This window comes from Meles meles, chromosome 19, assembly GCF_922984935.1.
Source record: "Meles meles chromosome 19, mMelMel3.1 paternal haplotype, whole genome shotgun sequence".
NCBI classification, from domain to species: domain Eukaryota; kingdom Metazoa; phylum Chordata; class Mammalia; order Carnivora; family Mustelidae; genus Meles; species Meles meles.
Genome location: NC_060084.1, coordinates 3129042 through 3151806, shown reverse-complemented (window position 1 = coordinate 3151806; position 22765 = coordinate 3129042). Strand labels below are relative to the sequence as shown.

Genomic DNA, 22765 nt, shown 5'->3' with positions numbered 1-22765 from the left:
TCATTTTGAGTCGCTCGGGAAGGTGAGGCAGGAGGCCACGTGCTGCTCCTGTCCCCACCCCCGGCCGGGCAGCGAGAAGCACCCGTCTGGCGGGGCTCTGGCGGGGCTCGGCCCCAGGCGGGGGCAGGCAGGGCCGTGCGCGTGCGGCTCTGGTGAAAGGCCCGGTCAGGGAGGGAGCAGTTCCGCCAGGACTCGAGGGTGTCCTGCAGCAGTCTGAGAACAGGTGCAAAGTAGAAACTTTAGAAGCTTTATCTAGATGCAAAGCTTTGTAAAAGCCTAAAAGTAGGGTAAACCACATCTGAGCTGAACTCCTCTCGAGCTCACTGTCAGGAGCACAGGAGCGGCTAGGAAGCGGCACGGCCATCTCCGTGCAGAGCAGCGTGGCCCATGACCCCGCTGCGGCTCACTCAGGCAGTGTCTAGTCACTCCGGCAGGGAGTCTGGCCCAAGCCAGGGGCCAGCGCAGCCAGCGGCTGGTCTGTCAGGGTGGGGGTGGAGGCAAGAGTCCGGATGGCCGTTGTCCCCTTCACCCTGGGTCAGGGGACGGGCTGGCCGACCTTCAGGAAGGCTCCGCGCCGCGATCCGCGGCCGCGCCCCCAGCCCCAGACCTCAGCTGTGCGGAACAGCTTGCTGGCAGATGGCACTGTGTTGCTCTATCTGTCCCCACACCGTTTGCTTTGTGCGTCTGCCAAGAACCTTCAGTTATTAGCAAACTCAGACAAGAAGTGCCGCCAGTATTAGCAGCAGTCAACAAGCGCCTTCCTCGCCACAAAAATGACTTGAAGAGAACGAAGGCCTGTTCCGGGGGCCTCCTCCCCGGCAAGGACAGGGAGAGCAGCAGTCGCACAGGTGGGGACAGGTGGGGCCGGGCGTGCGCAGGGAACGCTGCTGCCAACAGGCAGGGGAAGCGATGACCGAGTCTCTCGAGTTGGCTCGCTGCTGCCCGCCCGCCACTGGAGAGTTCCATCTCAGCGCCTCACTCTGTCCCCGACCGGCCCAGGAAAGGCCAGGAAGCCCTGCTCATCCGCATGGCCATAGCCAGAGCGAACAGGGAGCACAGCCCAGCCCTTCACCAGCCAGGGATGCGGTGGTTCTCCGCACTGGGCGAGGTCCTGGGGTAAAGGGAGGCAGCACCGGGGGGGTCTGTGCGCGCGAGCTGCCCCTGTCCCTTGCCCCGGAAACCGCCACCTTGCCCCCACCCTCCTGCTCTCGATCTGTAATAAGACAATCAGAATATAACCCATCAGGTAGCGTGAAGAAACTCAGAGAAAGGCAAGGAAGCATCTTTAGAAAACAGTGTCCCACTAAGACCTGGCGCCCAGCCACGGTGCCCGTGCGGTCGTTCTCTGACAACGCGGCACCTGAGCCTCTGCAGTTCGGGTGTACAATCTGACACACCATCTCTGGAGCCTTCTGTGAGGCCGGCTCACACGGGGCTTAGGAGATGGGGCTCAGCGGCACAGCACACTCGCCCCGGAGCGGCCGCGCCGCCCGGCGGTGTGCCCTGAGCTCTTGCCTCGCGGCCCTGCCCACCCGCCACCCCTGCCCTCTGTCCCAAAGGGCACCCCACGAAGCCCCGGCGTGGGGTTCCACGTGCAGTCAGGTCACTAGCAGACCAGAGCCCCCTACACTCGGGGCTACAGAACCTCCCTTGCAAATGTTCGGCTTCGCCTAATTAGAGCCAAATGGACCTAAAACAGAGTCCCGGTCCGCCGTCCCAGACAAGTGGCGAGATGGGACCTGCCCGGTCTCGCCTGCAGAAAGCACAGGCTCAGCACCTACTTAGCGCCGAGAGCCCAGCAGCGCACGTCCACGAGGAAATTCCAGAATAGGAAACGGGCGCACACGGGCAGCGGCCGAGAACGACACAAATCTCAAGTTCGTATGAGGAACGGTATTTGCCTCAAGTAGCTCAGTAACGCTGCCAAATCTCAAAAACCCTACATGCACCCCCAAATCCTCCGAGCTGTTTTTAAGTAGGAAATTCCAAGGATCTCCCACAAGATGGAGGGGGTCAGCACAAGCCCATCCTGTCCCCTTAGGTGCGCGTTAGCCGCTTAGCAGCCAACCCCGCGCTCCCCGAGGAAACCAGCTCTGGCTTCCTCCCCACCCGCCGTGGTCTGTCTGTCTGTCCCAGCTGTCTGATCCAGCGCTCGAGCGAGACTCTGATCTCCGCCTTGACCCGAGGAAGACCGCGCTAACTGGTTGTCACTTGGTGTGTGCCCTGTGCTTGAGGGACAGAACCAGCACACGGGAGGGAGGAGGAAAGCCTCGGTCACCCTGGGGGCGGTTTAGATGCTGTGAAATTAAACCTGTTCTAAGTGTACTTGTTTGAATTAACTGTATTGTAATATTATTTGTTGAATGTAGTAATTAGATATTTATGAATATATTCCTGTAATTTCTGACAACATCCAAAAAAATAAAATCTTCCTAAATCACGTTAAGAGGAAAATCTTTGTTCTGATAGGGCCACAGTGGCGGGTGGGGGAGAAAAGCTCCGCCACGGAGCTTTACCCGTCAGACACGAGGTCCGCTGGCCAGCGACTTCGCCAGGTTTCAGCAGCACAAGGGTGTGAGGTAGGGAGCGCGAGGGTCCCCTCCTCCGTGCCACGTGGCTTCATTCCAGCAGAGTCCCCGGGTGGAAAGGCAAGTCCCGCCATCCAAAAGTGACCCTCTAGAACCGTCCCCTTACATGACAGGGACCGGGTACTCGTGTCTGGCCCTTCGGTGTTCAAATAACGACCCCAGCCGTTGGCCTGCGATCTGGGACCGAGAAAACGTGCCTGCAGAGCAGGAGGGGAGCTGGGCTTTGAACACCGAAGGGCAAAAGCCAGAAGCTGTCCCAAGGCTCAGGCGACCGCGTGCACTGTCTCCAGAGGGAGAACGTGCTTGGACGGGGCCGCCATCAGACCCGCGGGCCGCTAGAGCGTCCGTCCCTCTAGGACTCTAGACAATCGTTCCTGCTGTCAAGGTCAGGTCACTTCCGGGCAATTGCAACCACTACGACTGAAAAGTGCTTCTGGGAACAGCGGACCCTCCGTGGAGACGCGGCTGCCTCCAGCCAGGTCCCCCGCGAGGCAGCCAGCCCCCCTCCCCCCCGTCCGTCCCTCAAGAGCCGCGCTACGGGCCCAACATCCGCTCCCAGCAGCCGGACTCCAGCCTCACACAACCCGGACCGTGCAGTCTGCTTGTCCCGGCATCTTTCTAGGTTTTACGAACGGGAGAGCTCTGCAGGCGCCCAGGTCGGGCCCCTGCGGACCCTTCAGCCCCGTCTCCCGGTCCCGAGCGGTTCGCCGGCACCAGCCCTGGCTTCTGCAGCCCCCGCGCCTCCCTCCCTCTCTGGGGCTCCTTTCGCTGCCCTCCTGGGTTCTCTCCTCACAGAGGCTGTTCGCGCGTCAGTGTTTGGGCCTGTTTTCCCTCTGCATAACCAAGGAGCGCTGAGTCCCGCCAGTTGTCATGCCACCGGCAAATGGGTTCCAAATCCAAATACGAGGTGACGTCTGGTGTGGTCTCCGTTGCGGCTCGTTTCCCGGCATTTCTCTCAGAGAAGGCGGCGTCGCCTTCCCGGGGTGAGGAACATCAGTGACCATCTGTTCCCACTGAAGGGGTCCAGTTGGTCAGGAACCTCCCCGTCTGGCCAGTTACGCCGCTGCTCGTGCTGGCGGCTGCGCGGGAAGCAGCCGGGGGGGTCCCCGCCTTTCCTCCTGACAGCAATCCGCTGCACCCCGACCCGAAGCGGCCCAGAGCCGAGAGACGCTCCCAGTGTCAGTCTAAAGTCACCCCTTCCTGCCACACAGCCCCACGCGGTCCGTCAGACCGTTCCAGCCACGGGACTTGCTCCCTGCCCCCGGCAGTAGCGCAGGGGAGAAAACCCCATGCACGGTCTGGGGGGTCCGTCTTTGGGGACTCCGATGGCAGACCCGGTCGACGTCCTGCCACTCATCTGCCGTCCTTCTGTGCGTGAACCAACTCTGGGCGACTCCAAATTCTGCCCAAGACACCAGGATCAGAAAAGGGAAAAAGCCCCGGGCCGTATCGCCACTCCCACTCTCTCTCTCTCAGAAAACACCCCCCGGGGTCACTGACTGTTCCCCCACAGGACGACACTTCGCAGGGGACCGCAGGCTCTGCCGGGAAAGTAACTCGTTTTGCCGAAGCTGCGTTCCTTCCCCTGTGAACGAACGCGGCTCCCACACACACAGCTGGGACGAGACCGTCTCGGGGACCGAGCACAAACCTGTTGCTTTCCAGCAACGTCATGAACCACTCCTTGTTTCATTACAGTTTTCGTACATTCGGAAAGGGTTCTAGAACTCCGGAGATCACAGTACCTCTGCCGGGTCTCACGCTCACACGGTGTTTGGTGACCCTCCGGCCGGCAGGCGCGCAGTCGGGAGCAGCCAGCCTTCGCCACGGGCCCGTCCTTCTCTAGAAGTCCTGGGACGGCGCGCCCTGAGCGGGCTGCAGGTTCGTGCGGAGTTTGTACATGTGATCGAGCGCTCGTGTGAGGAAGGCCCCGCTCGTGTTGATCTCCATCAAGGTCAGGTTGTCCAGCTGAAACACAAGAGAAGACCAACCCGGCTGAGTGTCTGATTTGACAAAATGTACGATCTACGGAATAGAAGTAAGTAGCCAATGAAGAATGGGGTTGTTTTGGTTTGGGTTTGGTCACGTAGGCCAGGCACAGCTAGGAGTCCCTGCGGTCCAAGCAGATGGGGTGCAGGGACCACTCACTGGCACGCGGATAGGGGCAGCTGCCACGGGGGTCCCGAGCCCCGCCCCGCGTGCGCCTACCTTGGCATGTGCCTCCTGCTGCCTCACGAAGCTGTCGGCGGACACCCGCAGCTTGGCCATGCGCGTGTCCCACACGTCCTTCACCAGGGTCCGGATCTCGTCTGCTTTGGGGATATTGTCCGAAGCGCTGCGGAAGCAAGAGCGGGGCAGCAGATCACATGGGGGCACTTGGTAAAGTAAAGCGACAACCAGGGGAAGTGGCCTGTGTGGTGTCGGCAGGTCCCGCAGCGAAGGTGGAGCCCAGACTCGCAGCCCCAAGAGCAGGGGTCGCGGCCTCCTCCGGCCCAGCCAGCCAGGAGCCCTCCGCGTGGATAGGACTTTTGAAAACACAAGCAAAATGTGTTTTCCTTTGTTTCCAATTTTAAAATGTAAAAATTTCTAGCAGTTAAGCTTGGTGCCAAGAAAACTCAGCTGTGGGGACACCTGCCTTCGGCTGCGGGTGTGACCGAGCCCTGCGGTCCCGGGATCGAGCCCTGCTCGGGGCTTCCTGCTCAGCAGGGAGTCGGCGTCTCCCTCTCCCCCACACTTGTGCTCTCTTGCTAGGTCTGTGACTATCTCGCTCTCTCAAATGAATAAAATCCTAAAAAACAAAATTCCGCCACGATCCACACCGCCGTCTGCGCGCATGTTAAGTGGCTCGCGGCGGCCGCGACACCGACTTTGGAGGACAAGCGCGGAGTCGGACATCCTGCTCTCAGGGTGACCGAGTGCTCTGTGCTGCAGAATCTCCATCTTGAAGGAACCTGCTCCAAGGGCCGGCTCGGGGGTTACGACTGCCGTTGCTCCCACAGCACTGACCCAAGGGCTTACACCCCCCGGGGAAAGACAACAGCTCTGTGCCGGGCTCTGTGCTCTGCATTCAGGGCACATCTATCCTCCCAGAACACTCCGAAGGAAGTACCACGTCACTCCGCAGAGGAAACACAAGTCCACTTACAGAAACCACAGGATAAACTGCAAATTAGCATAAACCGAGCGTCCCACCCCCCAGTGAATTCTGGGTAAAAGTCTGAACAGGAGTCAGCGAGGGTCGGTGTGACAGCCGTCCTGTGGTGAGCTACGTTTTGGATCCTTCTAGGCCATTCTAGTGTTTTGTTTTGTTTTCAAGGAGGCGCCACGCCCAGCGTGGAACCCAGTGTGGGGCTTGAACTCACAAGCTGGAGGTCAAGACCTGCGCTGAAACCAAGAGTCAGACACGCAGCTGACTGAGCCCTTCAGTGCCCCTTGCTGTGAGCCGTATTTTCAACTAAACTTTGAAGGAAAAGACAAAACACAAGATGAAGGCAGAAGCTAATACATCCCATGACCAGGCACGCTGGGAGAGCGGAAACAGCTTCTCTCCCTGCTGAAAACAGCTCGTGCTGAGCAGCAGGGAGTCCGGGGCTACGAGCTACATGGCGGGTTCTACTTAGGACCCAAACATTTGGGTCTGATACTCTGAACAGCAGGTTCAGGAACAAAGGACCCATCGATCTGTTAACTGACGTGCAGGGCAAAGGTGAAAGTGGGTCCCTTGGCCAAATGAGCTACAAAGGATCACAAAACCGAAGTTCCGACAGGAACTGCACACGTAAGATCCTGAACCCCCAAAACCGAAGGTGAACAGGCCCCTCATCTCTGCCGCCAAGTCTTCCCTCCCAAGTCCCGCCACCACAGCAGGCTCTTGCTTCGTCGAATGACACGTCCCTGCCAGCCACCGTCCCCAGGACACGCAGCCGCAGAGCAACAGCCTCAGCTCCCCGACGTCCTACCTGGCCTACATCAACCCCAACCGCTCTGCTCGCCCGACGTGTGTGCCCGTTCACGCGTCCCCGCTTCTCCCCACTGCGTCCTCTTCTGTGGTGAATCTTCCCTCCTCCAAGCCCGGGATCCCTTCGATAACACCGTCAGGCATTAGGGCTGCATCCCGACATGCTCTAACAGCGGGACACAGAGAATCTCAAGCAGGCTTCGTGCCCAGCGTGGACGCTGACACGGGACTCAATTGCACAAGCCCGAGACCATGACTTGAGCCAAAAATCAAGAATCAGACACTTAACCGACTGAGCCACCCAGGCGTGCCAGTCCGTACCCTTTAGAACTGGGGGGTGGGGGGAGCCCGACTAGCCATTAGAAGATTACAGGTGTGGGGCGCCTGGGTGGCTCAGTGGATTGAGCCGCTGCCTTCGGCTCAGGTCATGATCTCAGGGTCCTGGGATCGAGCCCCGCATCGGGCTCTCTGCTCCGCAGGGAGCCTGCTTCCTCCTCTCTCTCTGCCTGCCTCTCTACCTACTTGTGATCTCTCTCTCTGTCAAATAAATAAATAAAATCTTTAAAAAAAAAAAAAAAGAAGATTACAGGTGACAAAAGGCGCGGGGGCTACAGAGCTCCCAGGAGGACGGGCGGGCACCCTTAACCTGTGACAGAGCCTCAGTCAGGGAGCCAAAGGAGAAACAGACAACAGACGGACATAGTGGACAGAGGACACGGTGCATGAAAGGCCGGAGGACCCTGGTATGCGGTAAGGGAAGAGGCCGATGTGGGCCTGGAGCCCAGAGCGGCCGAGGGAAACCCGTCGGAGCCACAGAGGAAGGCAGAGCCCCGCGTGCCGCCATGAGGACCGCGGGCGGGACCCTGCACAGGCTCCGAGAACGGACGAGGCACGTGGCAGCCCCATCTCCAGAAGGCCACTCTGGCTGCAACGTGGAGGAGGAATCAAAGCCAGTCGGGAGCCCGAACCGAACACAGGGAAGCAGGACGCTGCCGCCCCGCGCGTGCTGCCACCGTGGGCTTCCATCACGACCAGGGCTCGGAGCAAGTGTGTGAGCCTCTGGCCTTTCCTGTGAAACACACCCCAGAGCTCACACGCGCGTAGTGAAGAGCGGAGGGTAAAGCCTTGCCAGTGAAACAGAGCTGTGGTTAAGAGGAAGGTTAGAGACGATGACGGGGACTCACCACTGTCCAGTGTCAAGCGACAGAGCGGCGAGGAAGTCCCTAGGAGCAGGAGGGCTGGGAAGGGAAGGACAGATGGGAGAACCCAGGCAAAAGGGTGCGAGCGCATGAGCACCTCCTGGGCTACTGACCCAGGAGCTGGGGAGCCGGGACAGCCCTCACCTTGGAGGCGAGCATGGAACAGGAAGGAGAGGCAGGGTCAGGGGTGAGCGTCAGGAGCGCTACCCCCCACCCGGCTCTGCGGAGGGGACGCACTTACTGATTCAGCAGGAGTTTGGTAAGTTCCATGTAGTAAGGGCTGGGCATGGGGGTGAAGGTTTCTTCCTGTCGTTCATGATCCCTGATCTTCTCCAACTTCTCTGAAATCGAGAAATACATTTTCCGATCACCATACCCAAATGTTTGTTGAAGCTTTCCAGATTTACCAAGTGTCTATATTTCCTGTTGGATCAACTAACAAAAACAAAGAGAAAACACTTTTTTAACTTTTTTTTTTTTTTAAGATTTTTATTTATTTGACAGATCACAAGTAGGCAGAGGCAAGCAGAGAGAGAGGGAGAAGCAGGCTCCCCGCTGAGCAGAGAGCCTGATGAGGGGCTCGATCCCAGGACCCTGAGATCACGACCTGAGCGGAAGGCAGAGGCTTAACCCACTGAGTCATGCAGGTGCCCCGAGAGAAAACACTTTTTTGGAATAACATATCACTAGATGATTCAGACTCAATTTCCTCAAAAGTTTCTCTTATTGGAGGGCACCTGGGTGGCTCAGTTGGTGAGACATCTGCCTTCAGCTCGGGTCCTGATCTCAGGGTCCTGGGATGGAGTCCTGCATCGGGCTCTCTGCTCAGCGGGGAGCCTGCTTCTCTCTCTCTCCCTCTGCTGCTCCCCCGCTATGCTAGGTAAATATGACAGGTAAATAAATAAAATCTTTTAAAAAGTTTCCCTTATGGGGCTACCTTGCTCAGCGGGGGCCTCGTTCTCCCTCTCTGCCTGCCGCTCTGCCTGCTTGTACTCTCTCTGTCCAATAAATAGAAATCTTTTTTTTTTTTAGATTTTATTTATTTAATTGACAGAGAGATCACAAGTAGGCAGAGAGGCAGACAGAGAGAGAGGAAGGGAAGCAGGCTTCCTGCTGAGCTGAGAGCCCGATGCGGGACTCGATCCCAGGACCCTGAGATCATGACCTGAGCTGAAGGCAGCGGCCTAACCCACTGAGCCATCCAGGCGCCCCAATAAATAAAAATCTTTAAAAAAAAGTTTTTCTTATAGAAGTTGGTAATTTCTTGTTGGTGCTGGAGCGCCTGGGTGGCTCAGTGGGTTAAGCCTCTGCCTTCAGCTCAGGTCATGATCTCGGGGTGCTGGGATCGAGCCCCACATCGGGCTTTCTGCTCAGCAGGGAACCTGCTTCCTCCTCTCTCTCTCTCTGCCTGCCTCTCTGCCTACTTGTGATCTCTGTCAAATAAATCTTTTTTTTTTTTAATATTTTATTTATTTGACAGAGAGAAATCACAACCAGGCAGAGAGGCAGGCAGAGAGAGAGGAGGAAGCAGGCTCCCTGTGAAGCAGAGAGCCCGATGCGGGGCTCGATCCCAGAACCCTGGGATCATGACCTGAGCTGAAGGCAGAGGCCTTAACCCACTGAGCCATCCAGGTGCCCCTCTGTCAAATAAATCTTAAAAAAAAAAAATTCTAGTCGTGTTGCTGCTCTGGCCTGCACGACATGTTACTAGAGAAACTGAGTCAGAAGTTCTTTTCTAGGGAAAGAGACAGGCATTCTATCTTTGATATAAAAGGTGATGAAAGTAACCAGTGACTGGAGAAATTTACTTATACACCCGTGAACCCCTGTTCAGAGGGAAGCAAGAGGACATAAACCGCAGCCCCTCTAGCCTGGGGGTGAGACACGGATCACAGAGGGCCTGAGCCCAGCACTGAGCCCAGCTTCTAGAATCCTGCAGCAGAGTCCCAATTCCATCCAGCAGCAGGTCCCCTCTCTCCTTGTCTCACGGGTCTGAGAAAGTCCTGGATCTGGACTGGCCACTGAAGCCGAGGGACACACACACAACTGTGCTGGGGGGTGGGGGAGCGGGCTTTCAGCGCTGGGCCCCGTCCTCAGGGGCCCTTGGTGCCATGCCAAACCCCATCTACTGCCCTGCTCCATTCACGCTCGCGCTCTTACCCGATGCCCTTCTGAGGGCCTGCACGCTCCTGCCAGCCGCCAGCGCACCGCCCCTCCACACTTGCCCCCGTGCGCAACGAACACCCCTCCAGGTGTGTTCTGGAACTCCTCTCCCACCAGCACAGACCACCCCCCCAGCAGCTGTCTCGCATTCGAGCTGGTTGTGCCCTCACTACTTAACCATCCCAACAGCTCCCTGCAACGTCTTCCACCTGAAGAAAATCCTAGGGGCGCCTGGCTGTCGGTTGAGCCCGACTCTTGATTTCAGCTCAGGTCATGATCTCAGGGGCCTAGAATCCAGCCCCGAGTCAGGATCCCCAATAAGCAGCGAGTCGTCTTCTCTCCCTCTGTCCCTGGTTCATGTGCTCTCTCCCTTGCTCACTCGGTCTCTCAAATAAATGAAATCTTTTAAAAAATAAAAAATAGAAATAGATATGGGCGCCTGGGTGAATCGGTTGGCTAAGCACCTGTCTTCGGCTCAGGTCGTGGTCCCAGGGTCATGGGATCCAGCCCCGCACGGGGCTCTCTGCTCAGCGGGCAGCCTGTTTCTCCCTCTCCAGCTGCCCCTCCCCGCCACCTCACGCTCACTCTGCTGTCCTTCTCAATTAACAAATTTTTTTTAAAGATTTTATTCATTTATTTGACAGAGAGAGACTGCGAGAGAGGGAACACAAGCAGGGAGAGTGGGAGAGGGAGAAGCAGGTTTCCCACTGAGCAGGAGCCTGATGTGGGGCTCGATTCCAGGACCCCGGGGATCATGACCTGAGCTGAAGGCAGACGCTCAACAACTGAGCCACTCAGATGCTCCCCAATAAGTAAAATCGTTAAAATAAATAAATAAGGGACACCTGGATGGCTCAGTCGGTTAAGCATCTGCCTTCACCTCAGGTCATCATCCCAGGGTCCTGGTATCAAGTCCCACATGGTGGGGGGGGGCGGCCTTGCTCAGTGGGGAGCTGCTCCCCCTACTTGTGCGCTGGCAAATGAGTGAATAAAATCTTAAAAAAAAAAAAAGACTTTAAATAAATAAAACCTTACTAAGTAAAATACGTCAGAGAAAGACAAAGATCGTATGATTTTACTCATATGTGGAATTTAAGAAACAAAACAGAGGGTCATAGGGGAAGGGAAAGTAAAATCAGACGAGATCCAAGGGTGAGACAAACTGTAAGAGACTCTTGACTACAGGAAACAAACTGAGGGCTGCTGGAGGGGAGGTGGGTGCGGGGACAGGGGAACGGGTGACGGGCAGTGAGGAGGCCCCGGGATGGAGGAGCACTGGGTGCTACAGCACCTGATGAACGCCGACCTCTCCCTTGGGAACCTCTACTACACTGTGGTAATTAACTGAGTTTGATAAAGAATTTTTAGATTTAAAAAATAAAAATCTTTAAAGTTTTTTTATTTGAGAAAGATAGAAAGAACGAGAGAGAGTGAGAGAGAATGAGAAAGGGGAGGGCCAGAGGGAGAAGCAGACTGCCCACCAAGCAGGGAGCCCGATGGAGGACTCGATTCCAGGACTTCAGGACCATGACCCAAGCCACAGGCAGTCGCTCAACCAACTGAGCCACCCAGGCGTCCCTAAAAAATAAAATCTTAAAAAAAAAAAAAATCCTCCCAATGCCAGCTACCAAACCATTATTTTTTTAAGATTTTATTTATTTGGCAGAGACCCAGCGAGAGAGGGAACACAAGCAGGGGAGGTGGGAGAGGGAGAAGGAGCCTCCCGCTGAGCAGGGAGCTCAATGTAGGGGTCGATCCCAGGACCTGAGCCCAAGAAAGATGCTCAACCACGGGAGCCATCCAGGCACCCCAAACCATTTTTTCAAAAGTTAACTTCCTTTCTTCGACCACTCGAGTGGGTGTCTGCCCTACCCCCGCCCCCACCCACGCCAGTCCACGCCATGGCCCACGACCTCTGCTCAGCCACGCCCAGTGGTTCCATCTCTCCTCAACCGTAACCATTTGTCCCTGACCTCGAAAAGAGGACTCCTTCTCGGAGGGTATCTATCACTTGATTTCTGGAACGCCACCCTGAGTTCTCACCTGGGGTACCTCTGGGCCGTCCTGATGGCGCTCAGCACTGCGGCATGGAGCTCAGACCCTGCCCGCTTTGCCGCCTAAACCCACACGCCACGAGATGTCCTCCCGCTTCATTTCAAGACCATCAACGCACTCGTGAGGACTTCAAACGTGCATATCCCCAAGTAAGCTCCTTCACCGACTTCCTGACCAAACCCTCCGGCCCACGCCCCTTCCACCCAGGTATCTGCTAGGCACCTCCGGGGCGAAAGGGCCCAACCCCAGCTTCTGGTCCCTCCCCAGCCCTCCTGCTCCTACAGCCTCCCCCACCCAGGAGGCAGCAACTCTGTGTCTTTCCGCAGTTCGGGCCAGCGACCCTGCCTGTCATTCTTCAGTCTCCTCTCAGATCCCGTGGTCCGTCCTTCGGCAAATCCTGCGGATTCTCCCTTCGGTGTGGACGGGCCAAAACTGCAGGAAGGAGATGTTGTGCTAACAGCCAGACCTGGCGGGGCTCCCTGCCAGAGCCCCCCAGCAAAAGAACTGGGATTGGGAGCTTCCCTTTGCTGCAGACGCGCCAGGGCCACCGCCTACCCGTTTTCCGACCAGAAGGGGAAAATGCCCGGGCGCTCCTTCTGAAGCTGTATTTCAAGGCCCAGCTCACAGTGTCGCTGCTTTTTTTTTCTTAGAGATTTCATTTATTTAATAGAGAGCAAGAGAGAGAGAGAGAGAGAGAAAGGGAGAGAATGGGAGAGAAAGCACAGGTAGAGGGATCCGCAGGCAGAGGGAGAAGCAGGCTGCTCGCTGAGCAGGGAGCCCGATACAGGACTCGATCACAGGACTCCGAGATGATGGCCTGGGCGAAGGCAGCCGCTTAGCGGACTGAGCCACCCAGGGGTCCCAAACAACATTGCTTCCAGGGAAGAGGTACGCCCAGCGGATTCCCAGTTGGGAGCAGATAATCAAAATCACTAGAGGCTTTTCAAACACTACATCCCACCTCCCCCAATCCAAGTAAAATCAATGTTCCTTTGCTATAATGAGCCACTTTCGTCTCCAAGATAGGAAGATTGTGAAGGCTCAGGATAAAGTCTGTCTGCACTGCTGATACATTATTTTCTATTTTAAAGATCTAAGAGAGTCCTTGTGCACAGGAGTGGCGGGGAGAGGCAGGGTTAGACGGAGAGGCAGACTCCCTGGTCAGCACTGAATCCACCTTAGGGCTCGATCCCAGGACCCTGAGACCATGACCTAAGCCAAAGACAGACACTTAACCAGCTGAGCTACCCAGGTGCCCCCATCATTTTATTATTGATGCCTGATTAAGGCACCATACCATTCACTCATTTAAAATGTACAATTCAGGGGCGCCTGGGGAGCTCAGTCGTTAAGCATCCACCTTCGGCTCGGGTCATGATCCCCGGGTCCTGGGATCCAGCCCCACATTGGGCTCCCTGCTCGGCCAGAAGCCTGCTTCTCCCTCTCCCACTCCCCCTGCTTGTGTTCCCTCTCTCACTGTGTCTCTATTTTAAAAAATAAAATAAATAAGATGTACAATTCAGGGGTGTCTCAGAGGCACGGTCCATTAAGCATCTAACTCTTGGTTTCGGCTCAGGTCATGATCTCAAGGTCGTGGGACAGAGCCCTGCATCAGGCTCCGAGCTCATTGCTGAGTCTGCTTTAGATTCTCTGTCCCCCCAGCTTCTGCTCCCTCTAAAATAAATAAATCTTTTTTAAAAAAAAGTATTATTTAATAGTTCTTAGTATATTCAGGGCTGTAGGTGATCTTCGTGCCTTTTCTTTTTTTCACTTAGCAAGTGTTCTAAGTTCATTCAACTGCAGCCCGAGCAGGACGTCATTCCTTTACATGGCTGAATAATATTCCCTTGTTTGGATGATGCCTTGTTTTCATGCGTTCTGTATACTGTGAGAGGACTCTGCTCCTTAACATGCTATACACGGGGCTCAAACTTACAACCCTGAGTTCATTCACGACCCTAAGGTCCAGGGTTGTGTGCTGTCCTGAGGCAGACAGGCACCCCAATATAATTATTTTTAAATGTTAAAAGAAATGCTTCTTCAAAGTCCTACACTATTTTTAATTTTATTTTTTAATTTTTAAGATGTTATTTATTTATCTGACCAAGAGAGACAAAGCATGACCAGGAGGCAGAGGGAGAGGGAGAAGCAGGCTCCCTACTGAGCAATGAACCCCTCCTCCCCACCCATGTGGGCTCAAACCCAGGACCCTGGGGTCATGACCTGAGCCAAAGGCAGATGCTTAACCGACTGGGCCACCCAGGTGCTTCACATGCACTTAATTTTTTTAAAGATTTTTTAAAGATTTTTATTTGGGGCACCCGGGTGGCTCAGTGGGTTAGGCAGTTGCCTTCTGCTCAAGTCATGACCCCAGGGTCCTGGGATGGAGCCCCACATCGGGCTCCCTGTCCCTCTGCCCCTCCTCCAGCTTGTGCTCTCTTGCTTGCTCACTCTTTCAAATAAAATCTTTAAAAAAAAAAAAAGAAAAAGATTTTTATTTGAGAGAGAGTGAGAACGCAAGAGCAGGGAGAAGGAAAGGCAGGTTCTCTGCCGAGCAGGGAGCCCAACGTGGGACCCATCCCAGGCCCTGGGACCATGACCCCAGACGGCAGACGCTTAACCAACCGAGCCACCTAGGCGCCCCAATATTCTTGATTTTAAAGCAAGCTGGAATATCTTAAAACCAAAATATGAGCAACAGTATGGACGCCTCAAACCCACATGACATTAGCCACAGCAGTGCGCAGACTAAGAGGGGACGCTCCGGGCCGCCTGACCTTCAGCGGCCCAGCGGACGACGCGCCAAAGGCCCGGTGCTCGCGCCCCAGGGAGGCTGTCCCCCGCCCGCCCCAGCCCGGTCCTCACCCACGTCCATCCACTCGGGGGGCAGCAGCCGACACTTCTGCCTCTGCTTCAGGTTGATGGCCAGCCACAGAGGCACTCGCACCGGCAAGCCCGGGTGGAAAGGCCCCAGGTCCCCCTGCGGAAGGGAAGCCCCGTGCGGGTGAGACCACACGCGACGACCACACGCCCTGCGGGCCCCGCGGCCGTCCCACCAGGGGCAGGCGCTGCGGGGGCTGGACCCGAGGGAAAACAAAGTCCGGCTGCGGGCGCGGGCCCAGGGAGGCCGCCCCGAGTCCGCGGTCCCCACGCGAGCCCGCGGTCCCCACTGAGCCCGCGGTCCCCACCCGAGTCCGCGGTCCCCACCCGAGTCCGTGGTCCCCACCGAGCCCGCGGTCCCCACCCGAGTCCGCGGTCCCCACCCGAGTCCGCGGTCCCCACCGAGCCCGCGGTCCCCACCCGAGTCCGCGGTCCCCACCCGAGCCCGCGGTCCCCACGCGAGCCCGCGGTCCCCACCCGAGTCCGCGGTCCCCACCGAGCCCGCGGTCCCCACCCGAGCCGGCGGTCCCCACCCGAGCCGGCGGTCCCTACCCGAGTCCGCGGTCCCCACCCGAGCCGGCGGTCCCCACCCGAGCCGGCGGTCCCTACCCGAGTCCGCGGTCCCCACGCGAGTCCGCGGTCCCCACGCGAGCCCGCGGTCCCCACCCGAGCCCGCGGTCCCCACCCGAGTCCGCGGTCCCCACCGAGCCCGCGGTCCCCACCCGAGCCGGCCTCACCGCACACCTGGCCGGCCCACCTGAGCCCTGTTTCCCGGCCCGGGAGCCGCCGAGGCGCCGGCCTCCTCGTCCACCCCGCGTCCGCCCAACCGCCCCCCGCCCCCTCGGCGTCTCCACCCCCGGTTCTCACCCAGCCCCCAGCCCGTGCTCCCCGACCCCGACCCCTCGGCGCGTCAGAGGCCGGGCGGGGCTCCGCGGACACCCCCCCCCCCCCCGCGGCCGCCTCCCGCCGCGCTGGGGCCGGAGGCAAATGGCCGGCCCCTGCCCTGACCCCGATGAGGTAGATCTTGTCTAGGCTGAAGTTGGGGATTACGGTGACCAGCTCCTTCTCGGCCAGAAACTCCACCTCCGCCGCGTCCATGCCGGCCACAGCGACCCGCCCGGGACCCGTCGCCACCGGCGGCCCCTCACTAGGCGCCGCGTAGAGGTCGGGACTGCCGCCGCAACTTTCCCGCCAACGTGCCGGCCCGCCCCCCGCCCGGCGGAAGAAGCCTACAGCAACAGGCCAGCGCATAGGCCAGCCAATAGCAACGCGGCGCTCTCCCCGTGGCGGCGGGAGGCGGGAACCATGGCCTCTTCAAGCGCACGGATTGGCGAACGTCAACGAGGCCGAGCAGACCACGCCCCATAGCGTCCAGGCTCGGTCCTCCTCTCCGCCGGCCCGGGACCCGCCCCCGCCGCGGCCCGGCCCCGCCCCCGCCGCGCTTTCGTGGGCGGGGCACCGCCCCGTGCACCTGGCGCTGTCTCCACCCCAGCTTGTCCCTTCGCCCGTCCCGGGCGCCTACACGGAGTCAGGCTGGAGGTGCAGTCCGGGGCACGTGGGCACTGGGTCCCGCACCGGGCCAGGAGTCCACGCATTTATGCTTGGGTCAGGGCCGCGGAGGCCTTGCTTGCCTTAACCTCGCCATCTTCTGCGCCTCCCTACACCCCGGCTGGAGTCTAAGAGACAGACCCCCCGCCCCACGCACACCTTCCGAGTCAAACCCCGAGTGTGTGGTTTGGCCGCCCCGCAGCTGGCTCAGGAAGGGGCAGGTTCGCAGGCCTGCGCGCCAGCCGATGCGCTGCTCTGTCTGCCCCTCCCCTCGGGGGGCTCACGCCCTCTCCTGGGTCGGAGCCCCCAGAGGACTGGGAGCGTTGACATGCACACCGCCGGGTGGCTCAGGGGTTAAGCCTCTACCTTTGAGTCAGGTCTTCGTCTCAGGGTCCTGGGATTGATTCCCACATCGTCTGGCCCACTGCTCAGCGCGGAGCCTGCTTCCTCTGCCCCGCCACCCGCTTGTGCTCTAGCTCTCTTTCTCTCTCTCAAATAAATAAAAATTTTTAAAAAGAGAAGAAAGAAACATGCACGCTTCTGGAAAATTCTAAGTCAGGGGTCTGGGGCAAGGACAGAAAACGGAATTTTAACCAGGGCCGGAAGGCTTCCTGGGCATGAAGCTGCTAGGGCAGGGTGTTAGGGACAGGCAGTGGCTGAATTTGAACCCTTGGTCATTGTGCCCTGTGAAAAAAACACAGGAGACAGGACTCCAGGGTTCTGGGTCACCGCAGGAAAGCTGCCCTCTCCATGCAGTCCTCCCTAAGCCCCAAGAAACCTGCCTCCTGTAAGGATGTTGGAGAGATGAAAATAAAGCCATAATTAAGTTCTGCCCACTCACGTGGCCTAGAAAGGCGATGTCTGCTATTTATCTGAACTGGAAATCACCTTCATTGTGTGCCATTTATGAAGACTAATACAAAGCCTGGCCAGCCCTGTGCGTGGAGCCGGTGACTGTTTTAAGTCCTCTCTCCACCCAGCATGGGTCTCGAACTCATGGCCCCGAGATCAGGAGTCACATGTTCTACCAACTGAGCCAGCCGGGCACCCCGGAGGGAACCACTCTTGGTCTTGGGATCCTGAGTTCAAGCCCTTCATTGAGTGTGGAGATCACGTGAGGAAAATAGAAAAGGAAAAGAAAGAAAAGGTCCGTCTGGATGCGGTGTGACAGGGGGCAAGTGACGACTTTGAACGTCAGTCTCCTCATCAGCAGACGAGGTAGGAATGAGAAGGAGCCTGGGTTGTCTGGGGAGGGGGAGACGCTGCAAGCCTGGTGTCCCCTAAAATAGAAGCTCCCTCCGGCATCTGTAGACCACGTGTGCCAGCTCGTCTGGGTTTTGACTGATAGCGGAATGTTTTCTTGACTGGCAAATATTTGTGTTCCCGAATTGGCGAGGCTTGCCTCCCTGCTTTCCCGGCCCAGAGGAGAGCAAACGAAAAGAGCTGGTAGGAAAGCCCGGGTTCTGAGAGGCCATGCGTGGCGGGATGAGTAGGAGAACTAGCCAAGCCCAGTGTCCACATCACCCGAGTGTCCTTGTCCCTGTCTGTGAAGTGGGGGCAGCGTGGCTGCTTGCCTCACTGGGCTGCTGAGAGAGCAAAACGTGTGCAGTGTTGCACACTGCAACAAGCCGGCGCCTTGGAGCCCCAAACGGGAGCAAACGTCGGGGGCACCTGGAGGCTCGTTAAATGTCTTTCCAGGGGCGTCTGGGTGGCTCAGTGGGTTAAAGCCTCTGCCTTCGGCTTGGGTCATGATCTCAGGGTCCTGTCTTTCCATTCCCTGAGGTGTCATTCACAATAGCTGAAGGGCGCAAACCACTCAAATGTCCCTCCACTGAGGGACAGATAAACAAAATGCCATCTCCACACAGTGCGGAATATACCCCACCACAAACGGGACGAAGCGCTGATTCGTGCTACAGTGTGGTCGGGCCAGAAAATACACTACCTGGAAGAAGCCAGTCACAGAAGACCACATGTGTTGAGTCCAAGATTCCTGGGGCGCCTGGGTGGCTCAGTGGGTTAAGCCTCTGCCTTTGGCTCAGGTCATGGTCCCAGGGTCCTGGGATCGAGCCCTGCATGGGCTCTCTGCTCAGCAGGGAGCCTGCTTCCTCCTCTCTCTCTCTCTCTGCCTGCCTCTCTGCCTACTTGTGATCTCTCTCTCTCTCTCTCTGTCAAATAAATAAATAAAATCTTAAAAAAAGGAGGAAAGAGACTAGAATCCTGGTTGCCCGGGCTGGGGAGAGGGAAGTAGCTGTTCAGGGGTATGGGGTTTCTTTTAGGGGTGATGGAAAAGTTTAGGAACTGGAGAATGCTGGTGCTGCTCAGCTCTGTACATATACTAAAAAACACTGACTTGTAGACCTTAAAAGGGTGAATTCGTGAATTATTTCCCAATAAAGCTATTATGTAAAATGCCCTTCCCTAAGCTCCAGATTTAGATTTTCTTAATCAGTGACCACGCACATGTAACTGGCTCCCAGGAGGATTTATAATTGGGAAATTGGGGATTGAAGGGATTTGCCCCAATCCGGTCCAGCCGTGAGCCACACTTGAGATCCGGAGAGGACTTCCACATGCCCACCCTCGCGCCTGGTCTCCAGAGGTCAGGGAGGCAGGAGACAGGTGAGGGGACACGAAGGGCACAGGACCGGCCCGGAGGGGTGTGGTGGAGGTGAGCTGTTGTTTTAGACGAGGTGGTCAGAGCGCTCACACCACTGTCCCCCGCCGCAAGAAACGGCTCCCCCAGAAGGTGGGAGTGACCCCACACAGTGGTGAATTAAGAGCTGGAGACAAAGTGAAGTGGGGAGGAAGGGACGACCTCACTGTGCAGGAGATTCACAAACGACGTACGTAGAGACTCTGTCCTCAAGAGGGTGACCTGATGGCTCGTGGCTGGCTCAGGCAGGGCCACGTGCAACTCTTGATGTTGGGGTCCTGAGTTTAAGCCCCGTGTTGGGGGTAGAGTTTACTTTAAAAAAAAAAGGGACTCAGGGGCTGTCTGGGTGGCTCAGTGGGTAAACGTCTGCCTGGGGCTCAGGTCATGATCCCGGGGTCCTGGGATCGAGCCGCGTGTCGGGCTCCCCGCTCTGTAGGGAGTCTGCTTCTCCCTCTGTCTGCTCCTCCCCCCACTCTCGCTCTCTCTCACTCTCTATCAAATAAACAAATAAGGCTTTTAAAATAAGTAAGTGAAAATGAAGAAAAATGTGGCATGTAACTCCGTCCTTCTGAAGGATGGGCCGCCCACAGCCACTTCCTTCCGAAGAGGACAGGTCGGGAATGGAGAAAAAACAGGGTCACTTGACAGTGGAGAGACCCGACCAACATGACCTTGGGCAGGCGGCCAAGGTTACCACCAGCAGCAACAAGTCAAGGTGAGAGCATGCACCCCCGATAAAATGGAGGAGAAGGGCTCTTGACCTCCTGAGCCTTCCTCCCAGAATCCACAGTCCCAGTCCCGTCCTGAGGAGCACATGAGACAGACAAGGCCAGCAGAAGGACACTCTGCCAAGCTCCTGGCCAGCGTGTCTCATAACCGTCGAAGTCGTCAAAAACAGTCTGAACCACTACCAGAGCCCGGAGAAGCCCGAGACATGAGGCCTGAGTGTATGTGCGACCTGGGAAGAGAAAGGACAGGAGGAAAAGCCTGAGGAAACGTGAATGAGGAATGGACCTTAGGTAATCAGAGTACACAAAGTGGGTGCCTGGGTGACTCCGTCCTTTAGGTGTCTGCCTCGGTTTAGCTCATAATCCCGGGGTCCTGGGACCGACCCCTGCGTTGGACTCCCTGCTCAGTGGAGAGCCTGCTTCTCCCTCTCCCTCTACCCCTCGCCCCTCACTGGGTCATGTTCTCTCACTCTCTCTGTCAAATAAATTAAATTATAAATAAAAAGGATTCTCTCTGCCTCTCCCTCTGCCCCTCCCCCCACTCGCACACGTGCGGATGCTCTCCCTCCCTTACTTTCTCAAATAAGTAAGTAAATAAATAAAATCCTTATTAAAAAATCAAAAATAGGAGCGCCTGGGTGGCTCAGCCAGTTAAACATCTGCCTTCAGCTCAGGTCATGATCCCAGAGTCCAGGGATCAAGCCCTGCATCGGTCTCCCTGCTCAGCGGGGAGCCTGCTTCTCCCTTTCCTGCTGCCTGCCTCTCTGCCTCCTTGTGCTCTCTCTCTGTCAAATAAATAAATAAAATATTTAAAAAAAAATAGAGGGGTGCCTGGCTGGCTCATTTGGGAGAACGTGTGACTCTTGATCTCGGGGCTGTGAGCTCAAGTCCTGCACTGGGTGTAGAGATTGCTTAAATAAATCAATTAATTTAAAAACTTGTAAAGTAGAACTACCATATGATCTGGCAATGACACTACGATTTACCCAAAGAATACAAAAACACCCATCGGAAGGGACGTATTCATAACAGCATCGTGCTCAATAGCCAAGCTGTGGAAGCCAACCAAGTGTCCACGAGACTAATGAGCGGATGAGGAGGCAGTGGCGTGTGCACACAACGGAGCACTACTCGGCCCTGCAGAGAATGAAATCTTGCCGTTTGCGGCGACACGGATGGAGCTGGAGAGTATACTGAGAAGTGAAGTAAGTCAGAGAAAAGCGAGTACAGATGATTTCACTCGTACGTGGAATCTAAGAAACAGAACAAATGAGCCAAGGGGAAAAGAGAGAGAAAAACCAAGAAACAGACTCTTAACTCTGGAGAACACACGGCCGGGGAGAAGGGTGGGGGATGGGTAGCATGGGTGATGGGGACGATGGGGTGCAATTGTCTAGAGGAGGACGGAGCGACGCACGGAAGTGTTGAATCGCCGTGTCGTGCACCTGAAACTAACGCCGCACTGTCTGTTAACTGGACAGGAAAGGGTCTTGCACCTGGGGCACCCGGGGGGGTCAGCTGGCTGGGCACCTGCCTTCGGCTTGGGTCATGATCCCGGGGTCCTGGGATGGAGACCCACGTGGGGCTCGCTGCCTGGCAGGGAGCCTGCCTCTCCGTCTCCCTCTGCCATTCTCCTCCTTGTGCTCTCTGGTTCTCTCTATAGCTCCGTCAAATAAATAAATAAATAAGGTCTTTAAAAAAAAAAGAGTCTTGCCCCCCCAAAAATAATAGTGTATCAAAATTGGTTCATTAATTTTGACAAGTAGACCAGAGGAAGGTAAGATTAAGGGCAGGGGAACCTGGGTGGGCACTGTATGGGAACCCTCTGTATTTTTTTTTTATTAAAAGATTCTTTTTTTTTTAAGATTTTATTTATTTGATAGAGACACACCAAGAGAGGGATCACAAGGAGGGGGAGTGGGAGAGGGAGAAGCAGACTTCTCGTCGAGCAGGGAGCCTGATGCGGGGCTCCATCCCAGGACCCTGGGATCATGACCTGAGCTGAAGGCAGACACCTAATGACTGAGCCACCCAGGCGCCCCTCTCTGTACTATTTTTGCAACTTTTCTATAAATCTAAAGCTGTTCTTTTTAACATTTTTTAAACATTTTTTTGAGAGAGAGAAAGCATGCACATGAGAGGGGGAGGGGCAGAGAGAGGGGACCAGCAGACTCGGTGCTGACGGGAGCCCGACGCGGTGTCCCATCCCAGCACCCCAAGATCATGACCTGAGCTGAAGTCAGATGCATAACTGACTGAGCCACACAGGCACCTCAAATCTAAAGCCATTCTGGGGAAAGGGGTGCCTGGGTGGCTGGGTGGGTTAAGGCCTCTGCCTTCAGCTCAGGTCATGATCTCGGGGTTCTGGGATCGAGCCCTGCGTCGGGCTCTCTGCTCAACGGGGAGCCTGCTTCTCCCCTCTCTCTCTGCCTGCCTCTCAATCTACTTCTGATCTCTGTCAAATAAATAAATTAAAAAAAAAAAACAAAACTATTCTGGGGGGAAAAAAAAGGTCTGTTTAAAAAAAGTCTCGGGGCGCCTGGCTGGCTCTGTTGGTGGAACATGTGATTCTTGATCTCGGGATCATGAGTTCGAGCCCTACGTTGGGTGTCGACATTACTCAAAAGAAAAATCTCTCCTCCAGCTTCCCCCAGGCCCCACACACTCCCACGGTTGAACCTACTGCCCCCTTCAGGACAGTCGGCACCATCGCACTTTTGGTCACAGCAGCATTTAGGCGGGTTGGAAAGGGCACCTTGGCCTTCAGACCTTAAAGCCGCAATGACAGAGGTCAATGACAGACCGTTCTGCAATGACAGACGTGTCCTACCGCTGCCCCGTCCAGTGCGGGGGCCACTGAGCCCCGTGTGGAAACAGCATTTGAGGTATCAGCCACCGCGTCGGGTCTGGGGTCATGGGGCTTGGGCTGAGCCCGTTGGGGCAGGACCTGGGGTCCAATCCACAGAGCGTGTTCATTCAGCCCTTGATTA

General features: G+C 56.6%; 1 protein-coding gene and 1 non-coding gene across 3 annotated transcripts; both read right to left on the bottom strand.

Annotated features, from left to right (window-relative positions):
• Window positions 1–118: 118 nt before the first annotated feature.
• GINS2 (GINS complex subunit 2) lies at window positions 119–16016 on the bottom strand. 2 transcript variants are annotated; one of them, XM_045987500.1, is made up of 5 exons: window positions 15852–16016; window positions 14829–14943; window positions 7987–8086; window positions 4797–4923; window positions 119–4556 (listed from the first exon to the last, which is right to left on the bottom strand). In XM_045987500.1, the coding sequence occupies exons 1-5, from the start codon at window positions 15939–15941 to the stop codon at window positions 4431–4433; spliced, it is 558 nt and encodes a 185-aa protein (XP_045843456.1). In that variant the 5' UTR covers window positions 15942–16016; the 3' UTR covers window positions 119–4430. The 2 variants fall into 2 exon arrangements, with proteins under 2 accessions (XP_045843456.1, XP_045843457.1); XM_045987501.1 differs by having other exon boundaries at window positions 15927–16007.
• A 1348-nt stretch (window positions 16017–17364) lies between these two features.
• TRNAR-CCU lies at window positions 17365–17437 on the bottom strand. Its single transcript has one exon. It is a non-coding gene; the product is annotated as a tRNA-Arg (tRNA).
• Window positions 17438–22765: the final 5328 nt, after the last annotated feature.